This window comes from Felis catus, chromosome C1 (genome assembly GCF_018350175.1).
Source record: "Felis catus isolate Fca126 chromosome C1, F.catus_Fca126_mat1.0, whole genome shotgun sequence".
Classification (NCBI taxonomy): domain Eukaryota; kingdom Metazoa; phylum Chordata; class Mammalia; order Carnivora; family Felidae; genus Felis; species Felis catus.
The window spans coordinates 151,332,907-151,352,279 of record NC_058375.1 but is presented as its reverse complement, the minus strand read 5'-3'; the positions used below and the strand labels follow the sequence as shown (position 1 = coordinate 151,352,279).

The window sequence follows — 19,373 nt, the reverse complement described above, 5'->3', positions numbered from 1 at the left end:
CAAACATTTTGTAACATGATGTGCTCCCATCAGCAATGCAAGAGAATTCCCTTTGCCCATAGTCTTGCTACCAGGGTAATACCATGAACCTAGATCCTTTCCATTCCCAAACATTGCAACCCAACCATTCTGAACAGCTGAGGAAAATCAACATGCAAAATTCCCATACTCCATGATTTTGTCAGGTGAGGTCCTAAGAAGAATTCGATACATAATTTGTGAGGCCAAGTGCAAAATAAAAATGCAGAACCCTTGGGGTGCCTGGGTGGCTCAGTTGGTTGAGCCTCCGACTTCAGCTCAGGTCATGATCTTGCGGTCTGTGAGCTCGAGCCCCGCATCAGGCTCTGTGCTGACAGCTCGGAGCCTGGAGCCTGTTTCAGATTCTGTGTCTCCCTCTCTCTCTGCCCCTCCCCTGCTCATGCTCTGTCTCTCTGTCAAAAATAAAATAAACATTAAAAAAATGTTTTTTAAAGTGCAGAGCCCTTGATCAAAAGTCATTAAGAACTTCAAGATGATGAGAGCAGAGTATTAAGCCAAGCATGGGGCTCTCTAAACATATGGCTTCATGCAACAGCATAGGTTTTAGGCCCATAAAAGTTATCCCTGGTCTTAATCATCATAAAGAAAGCAAGAAATCTTTGAATAAATACCTTACTTTACTTTAAAACTTGATGCACATTTTTGTACTCTACTCCATACAATAATTATGTTTTATATTACATATACCAAGTCAAGTTGACCTTTCAGGAAAGTATATCATAGCTATTATGTGGCAATGCCCCCTGGCAGCCACCAGGCACCTCCCATATAGTCTGATGGGAGAACTCTAGATGGCATACCCCAGAATTTCCCTGCTCCTAGATAAGCTATTTAGCACTAGTCATATAAATACAAGGACACCGCTTTCTCTGCCTTACATGGGAATAACTGAATAACTGCAACAATGGGAATTGAAGGCCAAGTAGAGGCTGGCATTGGGACAGTCATTGGAAGAAGATCCACAAGTCCACATTGCACTTGATGTTTGTCTTATTTTCTGGTAATACAATGTCCATTAGGGAGCCTGCTCTGCCCCTGCTAGGTAGGAGAGCAGAGCCCTATACAATGAGGCTCATAACGCTTCTGCATTTTCAGAATGCTTATTATTATGGTGTTGGGGACTGCCCAGAATCAGTGTTGGAGGGCTGGAGATGAAGCTAGAGGAAATTTCCTGAAAAAACTTGGCATAGGCACTTCTGAAATAACAGAAAGCAAATGCAGTGGAGGGAAACAAGTTATGTAGTAAGATATTGAGAGATATTGGAAAAGAACAAAGCCAAGGACTGCGTTAAGGACTTTATATACATCATCCACAGAGCCCCCTTCTTAGGACTGCTCCACAAACAGGTAACACCTGAAAAGGAGGCCAACACAGAGGGATGAAGAGACATCTGTTCAAATAGGCAAAGACAAAAAATAGAACTGAATGTATAGTCAATGTACTCATGAGGACTGAGGTAAGAGAGGAGTAAACTGATCCACACTTTCAAGCCATTACTGTATTTATAAGTGTTAATTCACGTGTCCTGAGGAAGGCCACCTTTCTCTGCTCTTTCACCCCCTCTGCTGGTGGTGCTAAGAAGTAGTCCTCAGGTGAAAATACCAGCACACGCCGAGAGGAAGGTGAAGAAAATGAGATGGGTATTTTATACAACCAAGCTTCTCAAACTTTAATATGCATATTAATTGCCTGGGAATCTTGACAAAATGCAAATTCTTACTGGGTAAGTCTGGACTTGGGCCTGAGAGTCTGCATTTCTAGCCAGCTCGCTCCTAGGTGATGCTGGTTTTTGGACCACACTCTGATTAGCAAGGCTTTATACCAGCGGTAATCACCAGTACAAACCCCTTTCCTGAGGTCTCCCAATTTCACATAGAACTGATCTCTGTGGCCTTGAACTGGCTTTACATCAAATAGTGGGTCCAAACCGTGATCAAACAGTTTAAGTTCCCTGGGAATGTTTCTCCAGCTGCTTCCACGATTTATTTCCGTAAAAGTCATTAGCTTTGGCACGCACTTGATGGTGTTCAAATGTTGGAATCTAGCTAGGAAATGGTGCAATGATTTTGTCATATGGAATCACATTTTTATTTCACAACAGTCATTTAACCAACCCTCTCATTTACAAATGAGGAAGCTGAGGCACAAAGAAAGGATGTGACTTGACCACAGTCACACAGCTTGTTGATAGCAGCCAGACTAAAATCTAATTACACTGACACTGTTCTCATGCCACCTGTCCAGGTCACTTCACATTTCTCTCTTTCTCTAAAGTGACCAGACTCGTGTCTGCTAAATCCTGTATATCTTTAAAGTCCTAAGTGGTGGGTCACAAAGCTCAGGAAATGTGACAATATGCATCTCATCTCAATAGTTTTCCTCACATTTTCTCTTTTGTGAATTAGTGTCCGGGTCTCTCATCAACAGTTAGTCTTTATATATCCATTAGAAGAAAAAAGAAATACTGGTTCCTGTCTTATTATCATTACCTATCTTGGATGTTTAACCCTCATTTTGCTGTATCCTTTCTGCCTGAATCCAATTTACCACAACAGGACACATTAGGTCTTAATCGATATTTAAAAAAAATTCCTCTAGAAAATAGTACAAATAAATTTCGTAGGGGGTGGGGATGAGAAAATTCTGATTAAGTATGTGTTGAGCAAATGATTTATTACTTGGGTAGATGATAGAATGAACTGATTACTGCATTCAGATGAATGCATCATAATGAAACAACAAACGGGAGGACTTGTAAGACCCCCAAATGAGGCCCTGCTCAAAGTGAGGTTAGCCATAGTCTATGTAATTTCACGGGTTTTTTGTCTTCGGCATCAAAATTCACTTTAGAGTACTTAAGTGATTTTCATGCCTGACTGAGGGTGAAGGGTGAATTTCCAAACTGCCCTTTCCATTCCCAACAACAACAAAAAAGCAAGAGAGTAAATAAAAAGTTTCCTGGTCTCCGAGGTCCCACCCAATATAAGCTTAGAATGCAGATGAGCAAAGTGAGTAGGCGAGTGAAATCGTTTGTAACAAAAACTCATTATTTACAGATGAGAAATTTATACTGTCAGCGTAATATCTGTGAGTCTAAACAACGCTGAGAGTATATAAATACAGTGCACTGTGCTGCAGAAGTACAGGGCTCAGGACACACACATCCAAAGTTCCGAAAAGAGGGCTCGCTCTCTCTCCACCTGCTCTGTTCCAGTCAAGTGTCAGAAGGTAAGACGAATCGGGAGTGATTGCAAGATTGTAAATCTTGTTTGGGGTACAGTTAAGTATTTTTATGGGGCAAAGTATTATGAATTAAGTGCTGTTCTTTCATCTTATACTTTATTAATCATAATACAGGGGGCGGAATCGAGATGAAAAAGTGATATAAAACGCATTTACATATATTTATTTCAACATAATGAAGCTGAAAAGCGAATTGGATAAATAATTCAATTTAAAGATATAAAATAGAAAGAAAAAGATTCAAATCAATGCCCTTGTAAGATTTAACAGTTATGAGGACTGCATTTTAAAAGTAAATGGTTAACATTTTGAAAAATAAATATTTTGCTAGGGTTTGATAAATGTATATACTACTTTGAACAGAAGGCGCCTTTTAAATTCAGCAGAAATGTGTCCATTAGAGAAGCTATAACAGCAATTGCTCCTTACCAATGAAAACTTATGGCTTTCCAAAAGAACAGAGTCAACATCATCCTTCAAATATTCAAATTTCTGATAAGTCTATCAAAAAATCAACGTCCGTGAAATCAGTTCACTGTAAATGAGACATAGCATATTTGGTGCAGAAAAAAATATAGTCAGTTATTAAGAAGTCTTTGGATGGAACTGAGTAAAACCACTGATGAATAATTACCTCCCAGGGATTGAAGACCAATAATAATAAATAATATATCTAAAATGTCCACATCCTGAAAGGAAATTTAGTAAGTCTCTTCAGAAAAAAACAAGATGTTCTAAAGTACCCATTTAACTTCTTAAGGACAAAGAACAATTTTACAAAGATCCTCAAAGGAGAAAATGATCAAGGGGTGTGTTTTTGCCATGTGCACGAAGGACTTAGCAGAGGAAATGAGCCAACCGGTTTGAAAAGGACTTATTTGGCCTACAACACCAATATGTTTAGGGATATGATATAATGTCACCTTATCTAGGTCTAAGGTTAATCTTTCTAAAAGGCTTCCTACACAGAGAATACTATCGTTACCATATTTTCCTTTAAATTTGAATGGCAATATGTGATTCTTTAAAAAAACTGCAGATTCTCTCCTTAGACTGCCTAAAGGGGGGTAATTAAAATTCTTCTCTTATTGAGCAGGAGGTGGAGCTAAAATAACGTAAATATGTGCTTTCTCAGTAGTGGTATTCAAACAATTAACCTGATTCTTCAAATGTTCACAATTCCATAGGCTTCCACTAAATGAATAACTGACATCTTAAAAATCAGTTCCTTTTTCAGTAGAACTCATTTTGTTGACTGTAGAGGACTGAAGATACTCACTTCCCTACAGTTGCTTCTCTTTCAGTTCCCACAGTGGCAAAATCCCACCTGTTCTAAATCTGCCTCTGTAAAACATACTAGAAAATATCGTAAAATTTTTTGGATCTTTGCGTAGAAGGAATTATTTAGGACTAAGCCGGCTTTTTAAAAATATTTTTTAATGTTGATTTATCCTGAGAGAGAGAGAGAGCACGCATGAGCAGGGGAGGGGCAGAGAGAGGGAGAGAGAGAGAGAATTCCCAAGCAGGTTCCTCACTGTCAGCACAGAGCCTAAATGCAGGGCTGAAACTCATGAACCCTGAAATCATGACACGAGCTGAGATCAAGAGTCAGACACTTAACCACCTGAGCCACGCTGGCGCCCCTAGGACTATATTGACTTTTAACAGTGGGGCAATCCTAAAAAGAAATGCTTGCCACCATAATTTTTTTAAAAAATTCCCCAAAGTATGAATTTACAATTGAGAATTATAATCAGAAGACACAACTTGCGTAGGTGACAAAGTTTCCTAAGTTTGCCAACTAGATGAACTGACCCAGAGCGAAATGCCAGATGAGGAACTTAATACTGATGAATGAAGGATGAACCTTTAATTCCTAATGTGTTACTTTGTCTAATTGACCACTTAATCTAAAGAGACAGTATTTCAAAGAAAAAAAAATACCACTGCAGGTACTACAGTCTGCGTGTTTTAGTGCCAAAGACAGATAGTAAATATGGCTAGGATGTTCAAGAAAAGATTGATAGTTTAAAATGTTAATATTTATAAAATCCTTATTTCAAACCAAATGCCATTTGCCAAAAGTACTCATTCAAATCATTTACGGATAAGCATAATCAAACATGGATTGAAATCCCCACTTCTCAAAGTAAACACGGTCGGTCTTAAATGTAGCAGAGAGAAGTCCATGACCAATACTGGACTCAAAGGTTCCATTCGGTAAACAGAGAAGCGTGCCCTGTGGGGTCATGCTGCTCACATTCATATTGATCCCCATCCCGTCCACACTGCATCATCAGGTCCTTGGCATCCAATGGCTTCACAGGGCATCTGCTTGAGATACGAAGACAAGCAACCAGGTGTATCCCACAACCAAGCCTAGGGTGTCAGTAGCGGTGAATGACGTATCCTGGACTAAGTCCAATTATAAAACAACCTGGGGACTTCCAAGACTTCAGAAGCAAGCATTAATTTTCTTTATGACAGTGATCTCTTAGTTTCTTGGTTGTGATTGTTCAAGTTGCCAGAAGCATTAGTTTTTGTTGCAAATTGCTTGTCTTTAAAATGATTTTTCCCTTTAATTTAGAACAGGTCAAAGCACCCTAAAATACCTCAAATCTGTTGGCCGCTTTATAATTACAAAGTCTAGACCAAGTTACACTATTTAAAATATAAATGAATAATACATCTGAACCGACAGCTGGTATGCCAAGTTGTAGCCTGAGGCTGCTTTAAGATGGTTGAAATGCAGTATAATGTAAATGCTTGGAAGTGAAGGACTATTAATTGAAAGCCAGACTGATAGTGAAGGGGGTGGCATTATGGATAAAGTGCCATTCAGGCTAACCATATGTAGCATATCATCTACAGTAGATATTTTAAATGTTTATCATGGACGTTTTTAATTTCAAGTCTGGAAATGAGCCTTCTGATCATTAACACAAGTGTCCTACACTAATGAAAGAGCTTAGTTGGTGGTACATTGCTTTTTTTTTTAATTGGGTGGAACATATCTTTTGTATCCTTTTTTGTCACCCCCAAAATCTGGGGAAAAATATAATCTACTATCTGAAATGAAGCAGGAAATATAATCAGAGTAAAGTTGATGACTAGCTTATACTTTCTATTTGTAATATTTACTTAGTCAAAATTGAACTAATCTAATTGGACAGGTTTAAATGTGGTTGCCTGTCTCCCCCCACCCGCACACCCCCCTCCCTGACTCTGTGTTCCCACAGGCAGCAAAAATGAAAAGCATTTACTTTGTGGCCGGATTGTTTGTAATGCTGGTACAAGGCAGCTGGCAACGTTCCCTTCAAGACACAGAGGAGAAATCCAGGTATTAAATCTCTAGACTTTAACTAACATGATATTATGGTTAGAATACAGCCTGTTAAAACTATGGTTCGTGAATAGGTCTCAGTAAAATACTCTGCACATTTTCCAAATGTTCAAGGTATCATTGTGATACAGGCTTTTCTGCAGTATAGATCAGAGTATGTGCTGTTTCATACCCAAAGGGGTGGGCAATGTTGAAAATTTATTACACAGTAAATTATAGCTCTTTCGAATCTTCAGTTGATCCTATCTGTACATTCATTACATACTGTAGAATAGATTATTTTAATGATTCATACCAACTTTGTGTCCTTTTTAAAAATAATGGCTAGTTGTTAGCTATAAAAGTCATATGTGTTCATGATAGAAACTATTTTAAAAACACGCAATTTTGTTTCCAGTGCTCAAACTTCATTATTCAGAGAAAACTGTTAATAATTTTGAAATTTGGTATATTACTTTCCTGTATCTTACGTGTATGGTGTATAAACGTATTCCAGATACGATGTGTTTTTTTTTTCTCTTAGCATTATGTTGCTAGTTTTTTCTTATATCATTAAAAATACCTATTATATGTAGGACCTTTAATGCTTGCATTCTATTCCATCTCATAAATGTACAATATTTATTTAGCTATTCCTCCTTTATTGAACACTTAAGAATTCTTCAAATTTTCCCACAAAGAATACTGCAAATAACATTTTCCCCCTAGATTTCTTACTATTTTCTGAGGATAGATTTCTAGTAGTAGAATTACTATGTCAAAGGGTTTTGAATGAGTCTAATTTTTTTATATTATCTTGCCAACTTGCTTTCCAGAAAAGTCACACACATACACATTCCCATCAGCAGTATAGAAATACTTCTCTCACACTATCCTCCCCAGTATTTAATCTTCACTAATTTGACAGGTAAAAATAGTATCTCATTTCTATTTCTGAGTATTAATCACATTGAATATTTCCCCATATTTACCATGCCAATGAACTGTTGATTTCTAGCATGCGGACTATCCACTATACAGTTTCAAATTACCAAGTGCACTTTTTCTTGTCTTTCTTTTTTTTCAAATGTTTTTAATCTATTTGAGAGGAGAGAGAGAGAGAGAGAGAGAGAGAGAGAGAGAGAGAATGAGAGGGGGAGGGGCCGAGAGAGCGTCTCAAGCAGGTTCTACCCTGTCAGTGCAGAGCCCTATGTGGGGTTCAAACCCATGAACCATGAGATCATGACCTGAGCTGAAATCAAGAGTTTTATGCTTCATCAACTGAGCCATCTATGCACCTCTTTTGTCTTTCTTTGAATGTTTGTCTTTCTTCCAGCATTAGCTATCATATACCCAGGTAACTAAACTTTTTTATATGAATATATGCAAAACAAAATTAGGAACATAAATCTGCTTCCCAGCAAATGATGTGGAATTTTTTACTCTTTTAAAATATTCAAGTCATTGATCTCTTCTGTCATTATTAGCACAACCATGAGTAGATGAATTAAGTGAAAAAAGATTTATTTAATCCCATTTCAGAAAAAAAGAAGCCAGGTGAAAAAATCTATTACTAGAATTCAGAATCAGAGTGTATTCAATTCCAATACAACTATGGAATTCCCATGGCAAGCCAAGGTGTCTCCGAACTACCCACTGAAATACTCAAGGCACCTGCCTTCCAGCGTCATACGGTGCAGTATTTTGTAGAGAGGTACTATTGAAGTGATTCTACTCTTGGGGAGAGATGTAGTTGTACCCATCACTGTTCTTTACAGATCATTCCCAGCTCCTCAGACAGACCCGCTCAATGATCCGGATCAGATGATTGAGGACAAACGCCATTCTCAAGGCACATTCACCAGTGACTATAGCAAGTATCTGGATTCCAGGCGTGCGCAGGATTTCGTGCAGTGGTTGATGAACACCAAGAGGAACAAGTAAGAGTCTGAACCTAGTCCAAAATTTGCACACAAATATATTACATAAATATGTCTAAAATTTCTCCTGACTTTTTTTTTTTTATCATGTTCATCAGTTAGTGCACATAGGCTCTTCCAATTTCGGTGATTTTCAAGGTTGGTGATACTGTCCTTTGTATTATTCCTTGAACGTCCCACCCTCTCACCCCTTCAGTCCCCTTATCTACCCTCCAATGGGACTTAGACTTTATATTCCCACCCGTGGTCTTAGCAATATTTACCCTCTTGGGCCATTTTCCTTTAAAATCAGAAGTTGACTTTTGTGAACCTGCAAGATTAGGAATCTAATTTCTGACCAAAAGATACAGCGAATTCACCATTCCCTTGTAGGGTTCAAACTCATGATTGTGATCACATTCAAAGTATCCTCTAGCCAAGTTAATCATGGTAAGGAATGGAAACAGATGCAGTCTTTTTCTTGTAGAATACAATCCAAGATACACATTTAAAATTACAGCCTAGCTGCACAGCATAAAGAGAGAAGAAGGCAAATAAGAACACAAGCCTATCGTAAGGCATACATTTTAATGTTGGATTTTCTTTGACAGTGTTGGGTTTTTTGCTACATCTAGGCTACTGGAGGAAATCATCTGCAAGGGTTTCACAGAGATGGTGGAATTTCACAATTTCTTTGGAGGATGGCCCACAAGGGGAAGGGAGTTATGCATACAAAGTAGCTAAAGGAATCTAAAAATCAGGAAAGGGCATAGATTTGTCTGGATAGAATAGAGGTGTGCCTGGGTGGCTCAGTCGCTTAAGCGTCCAGCTCGGGTCTTGATCTCATTGTTCATGAGATCCAGCCCCACACTGGGCTCTTCGCTGACAGCACAGAGCCTGCTTGGGATTCTCTCTCTCCCTCTCTCTGTGCCCCTTCCTTGCTCATGCTCTCTCTCTCTTAAAAATAAAAAGAAATAAACATTTAAAAAAAAAGAAAAGAGAAGGGAGAGAGGAAGGGAGAGCAAGAGAGTAGACACAAGCCAACAGGAGAAACAGGAGAGACAGAGCGATTGACCAAAAGTTCTTAAGTGAAAGTTACTGCTACAGAAATGATGGTCATGGCCAGAAGAGACACTGGGAAAAGTTCCTGCCAAGGACTAGAGATGAGGCCTTTGGTAAAATGTGGAAAATCAGAAATTTGAAATAAAAAATGGAAACAGCTGTCCTCATTTCTAGAAAAAGAATGCCACAACTTGGTAAACTAATGTGAGACAATTATTTTCTTAGGCAGTTTCTGTTGTGTGTTTCAGATAAACCTTCTGGGGTAACACACATCAGGGAAACTGAGGGTGGCTCGTCACCCACCTACACAGAGCACTCTGCACATGCGTGAGGGTGAAATGGAGCCCTCTTCTTCGCTTTCCTCGTTGCTGGCCCATCGCACGTTTCCTTTAGTCCATTATCCTGTGGTCCTTTTGCTGGATTTTGAGATGGCCCTTGGCTTTCCCTAGAAGCATTGCATTAACTCTGACCCCATGTGGACTAATAACAAACAGCCGCCTTACCTGCAAGTAGCACAGCACGGTGCGGAACCCACTTATATTGAGACTGAAGTGAATGCAGCTTTAATAATCAATGGCACAGACAAGCAGGGGAACCGAAAATGAGTAAGCCGATAGAGTGGAGGGGCTTTAGCCCACTTTCATTGTTACTAGCCCTGTCCCATCATCCTTCACTCCAGGTAATTGATGTAGCTTCAGGATGATCCCCTGGCTACCCTCATCTCCCAAATCTCCCTCAGCCCCTTCTACATAGGATCCTGAACCCCAGGCTGCACTGTTTAAAGGTGAGAACCATATTGCTAAAGAGACAGATCTTCAACTTAACTTTCACATTTCGTTCAGGAATAACATTGCCAAACGTCATGATGAATTTGAGAGACATGCTGAAGGGACCTTTACCAGTGATGTAAGTTCTTATTTGGAAGGCCAAGCTGCCAAGGAATTCATTGCTTGGCTGGTGAAAGGCCGGGGAAGGCGAGAGTAAGTCTGTACATTCTTATTTAACATTTTTTTTTTGCATGATGCTGAAAACTTAGACTACAGTTATCTATATATGGATCTGGATTACAGAAGCAATTAGTATAGTCTCACAAAGTGAGGAAATAACTCATATTGGTGGGAGACAGTCTACAAAAGTCTAGTCTGTTTTACTTTTGATAGCAAGGATTAATAATATTTGTAATTAATTATTATTCTCTATTAGAGTGGCATTGTAATTAGGGCATTCATTTGTCAATCCAGAACACTCTTGATAACAAGTAGAATGCTTTTTTGATAACTGTACGAAGACAACCGGCTTAAACGAGAACTGTCTTGGGAAAACTAGGTTTAAGGAAAAAGGAGACACAATGCTGAAAACAGAAAGTCCGACTGTAAATATTTACACATGGGATCATATGTATGTGTGTGTGTGTCAGGATTCAGGTAAAAATGTGATGAAGACTAAAAGGAAGACAATTTAAGATGTGTAATGAAATGACCCTCAAAGCACAGATACATGGGAACAGTCATAGATTTAACAATATGCCCATTTTTTTAATAGGGCTGTCATATAGACAATCACCAAATTGTCAAAGTTGAAAATGAAGCTAGAGCCTTTTGGGACTTTCTTGGAACTTACCACAACCAAACAGATTCCTGAACCATCTCATTTTCTCCTGATCATTTTGATTGACATTTGAAATATGAGAGGCAGGAAATTCATGTTCAACTCTTTTTTTTTCTTAAGTGAGATTTAAAACAAGTTCACGGAGCCTTAAAGAGAGCTTAAGGCAAAAGGAAACTAGTATTGTTACTGACTTAAAACATGATCAAACCGATGAAACTAATTGGTAAAATAGTCACTTACACTTGAGGATATTTTGTAGTGTTTTAATGTACTGCAAAAATTTCTGCTAGAGCAAACCATTCAGAGAGGAAATGTTATATGGACTAAATTTTAATCGGCTAATCCTGTACTTTGCCAGGCTGTTCAGACAATCACTAGTTTTACGAGACATCATACATTTTTCTGATTTATAGACGAATTAGTCTCAGTAATAACATCTGTGCTGCCAATACACTAAAATATTCAAAGCAGCCTAGAATATTGAGAAGGGAATGAAGCTACTCCTTAGGTCTGGTTTCAGTTCCCAACTCTGCTCTTTCCTACCTAAATCATTCCCTTGCCCACATGCAGGTTTCTGTGAGGCTTTTCATAGCAGGCCCCTTCCCCCCCCCCCCCCCCCCCCCGGTAAATAGAAACTTACTGTTTTCTCAGTGACCCTCACATATGCTACCAGGGATAAGTAGTCAATAAGCACTTACTTAAAACCTTTAACCACTCATTTGGCCCTTATTCCTTCAGTTTCCCAGAAGAAGTCACCATTGTTGAAGAATTACGCCGCAGACACGCCGACGGCTCTTTCTCCGATGAGATGAACACAGTTCTTGACAATCTTGCCACCCGGGACTTTATAAACTGGCTGCTTCAGACCAAAATTACTGAGAGGTGACACCATTTTAGTTAATTCTGAAAACCATCAAAACTTTCATAACTATTATCATACGGGCTACAGGTGGTTCCCGGTGTGGGGAAGAGGGTCTTTATTTAGTCTCTTGGTATATAATCGAAATTATGAATCCTTTAAGAAAACATTATTATATTCACTTTTCATCAGTAAGATTTATTCATTTACCCCTCTATTGCAAAAAGCATTTCCTGAGTGTCAATAAGGGATTAGGCATTAGGAACACAGATATGAATGAAACATGCAGATATTAAGGCATTTGCATATTAATGTCACATTAAAAATTGCTATTTATGGTGACATTTTAGCACATAGGAAAACACCAGTATACATGGTATTATGTCCTTACTGTAATAAGCATAGTAGTAAAAGTTTAAACACCAAAACTTAACCACTTATTTTCATAGGTTATAATTGCTTTTTATAATTTTTCATAAACTTTATATTTCATCATAGGGGAACTTTAGGATAAGTCGTCTCTGCAAATGTTTGAAGAGTTGAAAAGACTAAGGGATTTATAAGATGAAAAGATTGATGAACAAATTTTATCAGAGTAAATCACTGAAATATTTCCTGGATAACTTAACTACTAAGTGTCATCTAAGTGTCATAGCTATTGTTAAATCACTACCTTTTTTTTTTTTTTTTAATTTCTAGGAAGTAAGTATGTCGCTGTTCAAGATCACTTCACATCACCTGCCAGCCACATGGAATATTTGAAATTTTAAGTTCTGTAAATTTAAGAGATGTATCCTGAAGCCATATTGCTTTGCATGCCAATAAATAACTTTTCTTTTAACATTGTGTGACCAAAGATTGTAAATGGAATAAACCATGGTCAAAGAGTTGTTAAAATACCAGCTTTAAAATGTGGAAGTGCAGAATTCTCTCCTTTTCTTATTTTGGATGAAGTACCCTAACCTGCTTACATTTAGCAATGAAATTACTTTTCTGTGATGTAATTTGTACATATAAATTATTTCAATCACAACATATCTGCATTGTAATGATAAGATAAGGGAAGGACTAGTAGCCACAGTGGTGAAACTGGAAAGAGAAATTCCTTCTTGAAACATTTGTCATAAAAATGCTCTGCTTTCAATATATAAATGGTAGATAAATAAAATTTTCAAGCTTCTTTACCATTGTCTGCCTTCTCTCTTCTTCATGACCCCACTCCTTCCAAACACCCCTTCTTCCTAAGCTCATAGCCCATGAGCCAAATCTGGTGCCCAGACATGGCTTCACGATTTGAATGGCTGCACCGTGCTTTGTGGGCAACCCTGAAAAAATATATAAACGTATTGATTTCTGGCTTATCTTTAAAAATTAAATCATCAGTTGGAGCGCCTGGGTGGTTCAGTTGGTTGAGCGTCTGGCTTTGGCTCAGGTCATGATCTCGCTTTCCATGAGTTCTGGCTCCGCATCGGGCTCCGCATCAGGCTCTGTGCTGACAGCTTAGAGCCTGGAGCCTGCTTCGAATTCTGGGTCTCCCTCTCTCTCTGCTCCTCCCCCGCTCATGCTCTCTCTCGCTCCTTCAAAATAAATAAAAACATTTAAAATTTTTTAAAAAAAATAAATAAAAATTAAATCATCAAGCAATATTAACCTGCAAAACAAATCTCATCTGGAGCTAAGTATCAGCTGTCTCCTGAAGAGTCACATGCTCATAGTCAATTTTGTTTATTTAAAAAAAAAAAAAAAAGCTATTGTTTTTCTGGTCTACATTTCATTTATTTCCACTCTGATCTTTTTTATTTCCTACCTTCTGCTAACTTTGGGCTTAATTGTTCTTGTTTTTCTAGATCTTGAGATGTAAAGTTAGGTTGTTTGAGATCTTTTGATTTTCTCAATATACACACTTATCACTTTAAACTTCCCCCTGCTTTTGCAACATCCTCTGTATTTTGGTGTGCTATGTTTCCATTTTCATTTGTTTCAATATTTTTTTTTAATTTCCCTTTGGATTTCTTCTTTGATCTATTGGTTGTTCATGAATGCGTGCCTAGAAACTTCTCAGGTCTCCTTTGTTGATTTCTAGTTTCATACCATTGCGGTAAGAAAAGATAGTTGGTAGTTGGTATGACTTCTATCTTCTTAAATTTGGTGAGACCAGCTTTGTGGCCTATCATATGATCTATTCTGGAAAGTGTTCTATATGCACTTGAGAATAATGTGTATGCTGCTGCTCTTGGATGGAATGTTCTAGAAATGTCTGTTAGGTTAATTTAGTCTAATGTATGGTTCAAGTTCAACATTTCCTAGTTGGTTATTGGTTTGGATAATCTGTCCATTGTTGAAACTTGGGTATTACAGTCCCCTACTACAACTATGATTATATTGTTATCCATTTCTGCCTTTAGATATGTTAGTATTTGCTTAATATATTTAGGTGCTCTTATGTAGGGCGTGTCTATATTTATGACTGTTATATCTTTTTGATGAATTGACCCCTTTATCAACATATAATGACCTTCTCTTTTCTGTTACTGCTTTGGCTTAAAGTCTATTTTGTCGGATGTAAATATAGCCACCCCTACTTTCTTTTGGATTCTACTTGTATGGAATATCTTTTTCCATCCCATCAGTTTGAGCTGCCTATGTGTGTTCTTTAAGCTAAAGTGAATCTTTTATAGGCAACATATAGTTAGGTCATGGTTTTTAATCCATTCAACTACTCCAGGCCTTTTGATTGGTGAATTCAATCCATTCACATTTAGAGTAATTTTTTTAAATGTTCATTTAATTTTGAGAGAGAGAGAGAGAGCACGAGCAGGAGAGGGGCAGAGAGAGAGGGAGACACAGAATCTGAAGCAGGCTCCAAGCTCTGAGCTGTCAGCACAGAGCCTGACATGGGCTCGAACTCACAAACTGTGAGATCATGACCTGAGCCAAAGTCAGACGCTTCACCAACTGATCCACCCAGGCGCCCCTAGAGTAATTATTGATATGGAATGCCATCTTATTCATTGTTTTCTGGCTGTTTTATAGTCCAATTGTTTTCTTCCTCTGTTTCTGCTTCCCTTTGTTAATTGGTGATTTTACATGTTTTTTCTGCTAAACAATGGCTTTATTAACATAAAAACATACATACCCACAAACTATAAAGTGCTAAGAAACTTAAATATTTAAGTCATAGCAAGCAGGTGGCAATTCAACATCCAAGGCCCCCAGAATGCTTGAAGGAGACCACAGCAGATTATACTTCCAGAGTTAAGAGGTCATTTTTAGAGGGGAAAGGGAGCCACATGTAATAGTTTTTCAAGCTTCCACTTCTCATCCAGGCTCATGGGAAGCATTCTCTTCAAGAGGAGGTATGCCATTTAATATTCCCCAAGCAGGTCAAAACTCTTGAAGACTAGAGGATATAAAGGAAAGAATTTTTCTATTTCTAGATCAGCATCACTCAAGGCAGGAATGGAACTTTTTGCTTTAACAGTCTTCCCAGTCATCTGTTTCACAGGGAACTTTGTCTATTTCTGTTTGAGGGCTCCATTAGTCTTTACTGACTTTTCTGTAGTTATGTTAACAGTTCTCAAAGCCTTTCTGGAAGCATTAGATAAGGCTGGTGGAGCACCAAACATTTTGCCAACATGTGGCATTGAAACCTGAGATCTCCCATTGAAAGCTCTGGCTTGAAGTCCAGATTCTAGCTTTAGCCTATCCCTAGGTGCTACACAGGTACCTGGATCACCATTTTTCCTTAACAACAAAGATCATAGCAGCCATTCTGGATTAGGCAAGGCTCAGCCTCTTTTTCTGCTTTTGATTCCCCTTTCTTTATCTTTTGTGAATCTTCTCTAGATTTTTGCTTTGTGGTTGCTCTAAGCTTACATAAAACCATCTTATAGATAAAGCAGTACATTTTAACTTGACAGTGACCTCACTTAATTCACATTCAAAAGCTCCACCAAAAGCCCCACAAAAGCTCTAAATATATATATATATATATATATATATATATGTGTGTATATATATATATATACACACATATATATATATATATACAGAGAGAGAGAGAGAGAGAGAGAGAACGTGCACAAGGGAGAGGGGCAGAGGAAAGAGAGAATCTTAAGCAGGCTCCAAGCTGAGCCTGCTGCGGGTCCAAGCTGCAGCTGCTCCAAGCAGGCTTGGAGCCTGATGCGGGTCTTGATCCCACAATCCTTGGATGACGATATAAGAGCTGAAATCAAGAGTCAGACAGACACTCAACTGACCGAGTCACCCAGGTGCCCCCCTTTACATTTTAGATGTCACAATCTACCTCTTTTTATATTTGTATTCTGCAGATGCTTTCTATCGCATTTTTCATTTCATTCACTGAATTCTTCAGCTCTAGAATTTGTTTGGTCCTTTTTATGATTTCTATCTCTTTGCTAAATTTCTCATTTTGTTCATGTATTGCTTTCCTGATTTTCTTTGAATTGTCTTTTTGTGTTCTCTTGTAGCTCATTGGGTTACCTAAAAATAGCAATTTAGAATTATTTATCAACTAGATTGCAAAATTCTGTGTCTTTGAGTTCAGCAATTGGAGGATTATTGTTATCTTTTAGTGATGATATGTGTTCTTGATCCTTCGTGCTTCTAGAGTTTTGCATTGCTGCTTTCATATTCAAGGTAGTAGACACACTCTCAAATCTTTACTAGTTGCCTTCAAGTAGGATATATTGTTCATTGGTCCTATTATATGAGGGGCTTCTCTGACCTTTTATGGATACATCCACTCTACACTTCCTACTTCCTCTTGTGGAAGAATTCTTAAGCTTTTGTGTCTTCTCTGGTTCTTATGATTCACCAGGCTGGCTGCTGGAAACCTATCTTCTGTTTTCCAAAAGGTGGCACTACAGCTCAAGTTTGTGATTTCTCCCTTGCTCAAAGACCCTGATCTAATTTTATGAGTGTACTCCATTTACCAGAGCTGGCTCTCTCACCCACTGCACTGGGGAGCACACACCAAGGGACAGGCATAGAGTTGAGGGAGGTGTGGGTTCAGCATTTGGGGTATTGAGAGAGCCTACAAGCCTGATGGAGATGGGGAATGTCCACCATGCTTTCTTGTATGCAAATCGTTGCCTTTACCACTCCAAAACCAATGTACCCATGGGTGACTTAAAAGGCTCCATTTGGAACTGAAATTTGGTTTAGAAACTGTATCTTCATTATACCAGAGTCAAAAGTGTGAGAACATCGCTGTGAATGTTCCCGTTCAGCAGCAGCCTTCAGAACCATGGGATGTCCTCATACAAAAGAGGAGAGGTAGTCAGCTAAGAAAACTGGAACATGGCTCCAATGAATGGAAAAGGGAAGGATAAAACAGAGTATGTGAATCAAGCCCACAGGAATGACAAAAGTCAAAACCAGAGAAGATTAATCTTCCCTTAAGTAAAAGAAGCAAACTAAGGGACAACATTGGGAAATAAAGCTAAGGAAGGAGTCATGTAAGTGTAGACATGAAGGTGAATTATTAGTTATGTATTTGTTTAACTGTGTGTAATACAATCCCAATCACAGAGAGTTAACAATATAGGTGTTTGTTTCTTACAATACAAGAAATCCAGACATAGGGGGTCCAAAGCTAAACATGTCAGTAATAGCACATGGTCTTTATCCTTCTGCTTTGCCATCATTAACAAATGCCTTTCCTCCCATGGTCACCTTAAGATTGGAAGGTGACTGGCCCATCTCCCAGTTTCCTGTTCATCTTCCGGGGAAAGATGAAGAAGAAAAAAAGTGAAAGATGCGTAGGAAGAGAGAGAGGAAAAAGAGGAAGAAAACAAGAATAAGACGTATAGGAAGTGAGAATTAACAATCAGAAATACAATGAACTGATTTTGAGAAAGTGAAACACTCTCAGAAATCCTCAGATTTTCAATTTTGTCTTGCTGGCCAGAAACGTGCCCCATGACCACATCCTGGCTCTAAGGGAGGCTGGGAAATGCTGCCTTTCAGCAGCATACAAAATCAGGATCGTATTTATTAGGAAAAGGGAAAAAATGAATATTATGTAGGGAACTAAAATCAAAAAGCGTATTACCACAGTCAGGGTTAGATGCCCAAGCCTTAGTTTAGTGAGTGTCATCTTTGTAGTTTGAGGTTTTGTTGGCCTAACGTAAGTCCAAACACACTTACAAAAACAAAAATTAAGACTGCCCCTGAACTCAATGTGAGAAAAGTAAAACACCCAACAAAAAAATTATTGGAGAATATTCAATGAGACTCATACAAGCATTTTATATCTTCAATTATAAAACTAAGTTTAAATAATGGGAATACAGGAGTAAAGGATTCCAGTTGAATTAACCAGGCAGATATAAAAGAAAGCAGAATTGTGCTTTTGTCATCAGAAGGTAAAACTTAAGGAAAAACTATTACGGAAAGAAGAATACTTTAAGATCCTAAGTGTTATTGGGGACCCTGGGTGGCTCAGTCGGTTAAGCATCCGACTTCAGCTCAGGTCATGATCTAGCAGTTGGTGAGTTCGAGCCCTGCAACGGGCTCTGTGCTGACAGCTCAGAGCCTGGAGACTGTTTCAGATTCTGTGTCTCCCTCTCTCTCTGACCCTCCCCTGTTCATGCTCTATCTCTCTCTGTCTCAGAAACAAATAAACATTAAAAAAAATTTTTTTAATAAATAAAGTTTATTTATTTATCTGGGAGAGACAGAGACAGCATGAGTGAGGGAGGGACAGACAGAGAGGGAGAAAAATAAAACCCCAAGCAGGCTCTGTGCTATAGCACAGAGCCTGATGTGGGGCTTGAACTCATAAAACCGTGAGATCATGACCTGATTGAAACCAAGAGTCAGACACTTAACTGACTGAGCCAACCAGGTATCCCTGAAAAACCTGTTTTTTTTTTAAAAAGTGAAAACATACATACTATAAGAAATGTTAAAGAGTAAATAATTATCAAAGTAAAAAGAAAAAAATTTTTTTTTCATTTTTTTTTCAACGTTTATTTATTTTTGGCACAGAGAGAGACAGAGCATGAACGGGCGAGGGGCAGAGAGAGAGAGGGAGACACAGAATCGGAAACAGGCTCCAGGCTCTGAGCCGTCAGCCCAGAGCCTGACACGGGGCTCGAACTCACGGACCGCGAGATCGTGACCTGGCTGAAGTTGGACGCTTAACCGACTGCGCCACCCAGGCGCCCCAAAAGAAAAATTTTTAATTAAGACTAATTTGAACAACTCTATGTTAATATATTTAAAAACAGATTTAAAAAATACCTGTATAAAAAATATAGCTCACCAAAATTGTCCTCAATATAGATGGACAAT

At 38.4% G+C, this 19,373-nt stretch overlaps 1 protein-coding gene and 1 pseudogene across 2 annotated transcripts; one reads left to right on the top strand and one right to left on the bottom strand.

Moving 5' to 3' along the window:
* Positions 1 to 3,134: 3,134 nt before the first annotated feature.
* On the top strand, positions 3,135 to 13,237 carry GCG (glucagon). 2 transcript variants are annotated; one of them, XM_019838170.3, is made up of 6 exons: positions 3,135 to 3,268; positions 6,523 to 6,623; positions 8,384 to 8,545; positions 10,429 to 10,566; positions 11,933 to 12,076; positions 12,753 to 13,237. In XM_019838170.3, exons 2-6 carry the CDS (start codon positions 6,532 to 6,534, stop codon positions 12,757 to 12,759), a joined length of 543 nt encoding a protein of 180 aa, XP_019693729.1. In that variant the 5' UTR covers positions 3,135 to 3,268; positions 6,523 to 6,531; the 3' UTR covers positions 12,760 to 13,237. The 2 variants fall into 2 exon arrangements, with proteins under 2 accessions (XP_019693729.1, XP_006935382.1); XM_006935320.4 differs by lacking the exon at positions 12,753 to 13,237 and having other exon boundaries at positions 11,933 to 12,080.
* A 1,789-nt stretch (positions 13,238 to 15,026) lies between these two features.
* LOC105260858 lies at positions 15,027 to 15,824 on the bottom strand (annotated as a pseudogene).
* Between the last annotated feature and the right edge of the window lie 3,549 nt (positions 15,825 to 19,373).

Excerpts from the sequence above, each read along its gene's own strand:
- GCG (XM_019838170.3), top strand. The coding sequence starts at position 6,532 with ATGAAAAGCATTTACTTTGTGGCCGGATTGTTTGTAATGCTGGTACAA. Across the intron at positions 6,624-8,383 it reads GACACAGAGGAGAAATCCAG|ATCATTCCCAGCTCCTCAGA; the intron begins GTATTAAATCTC and ends TGTTCTTTACAG. Across the intron at positions 8,546-10,428 it reads ATGAACACCAAGAGGAACAA|GAATAACATTGCCAAACGTC; the intron begins GTAAGAGTCTGA and ends CATTTCGTTCAG.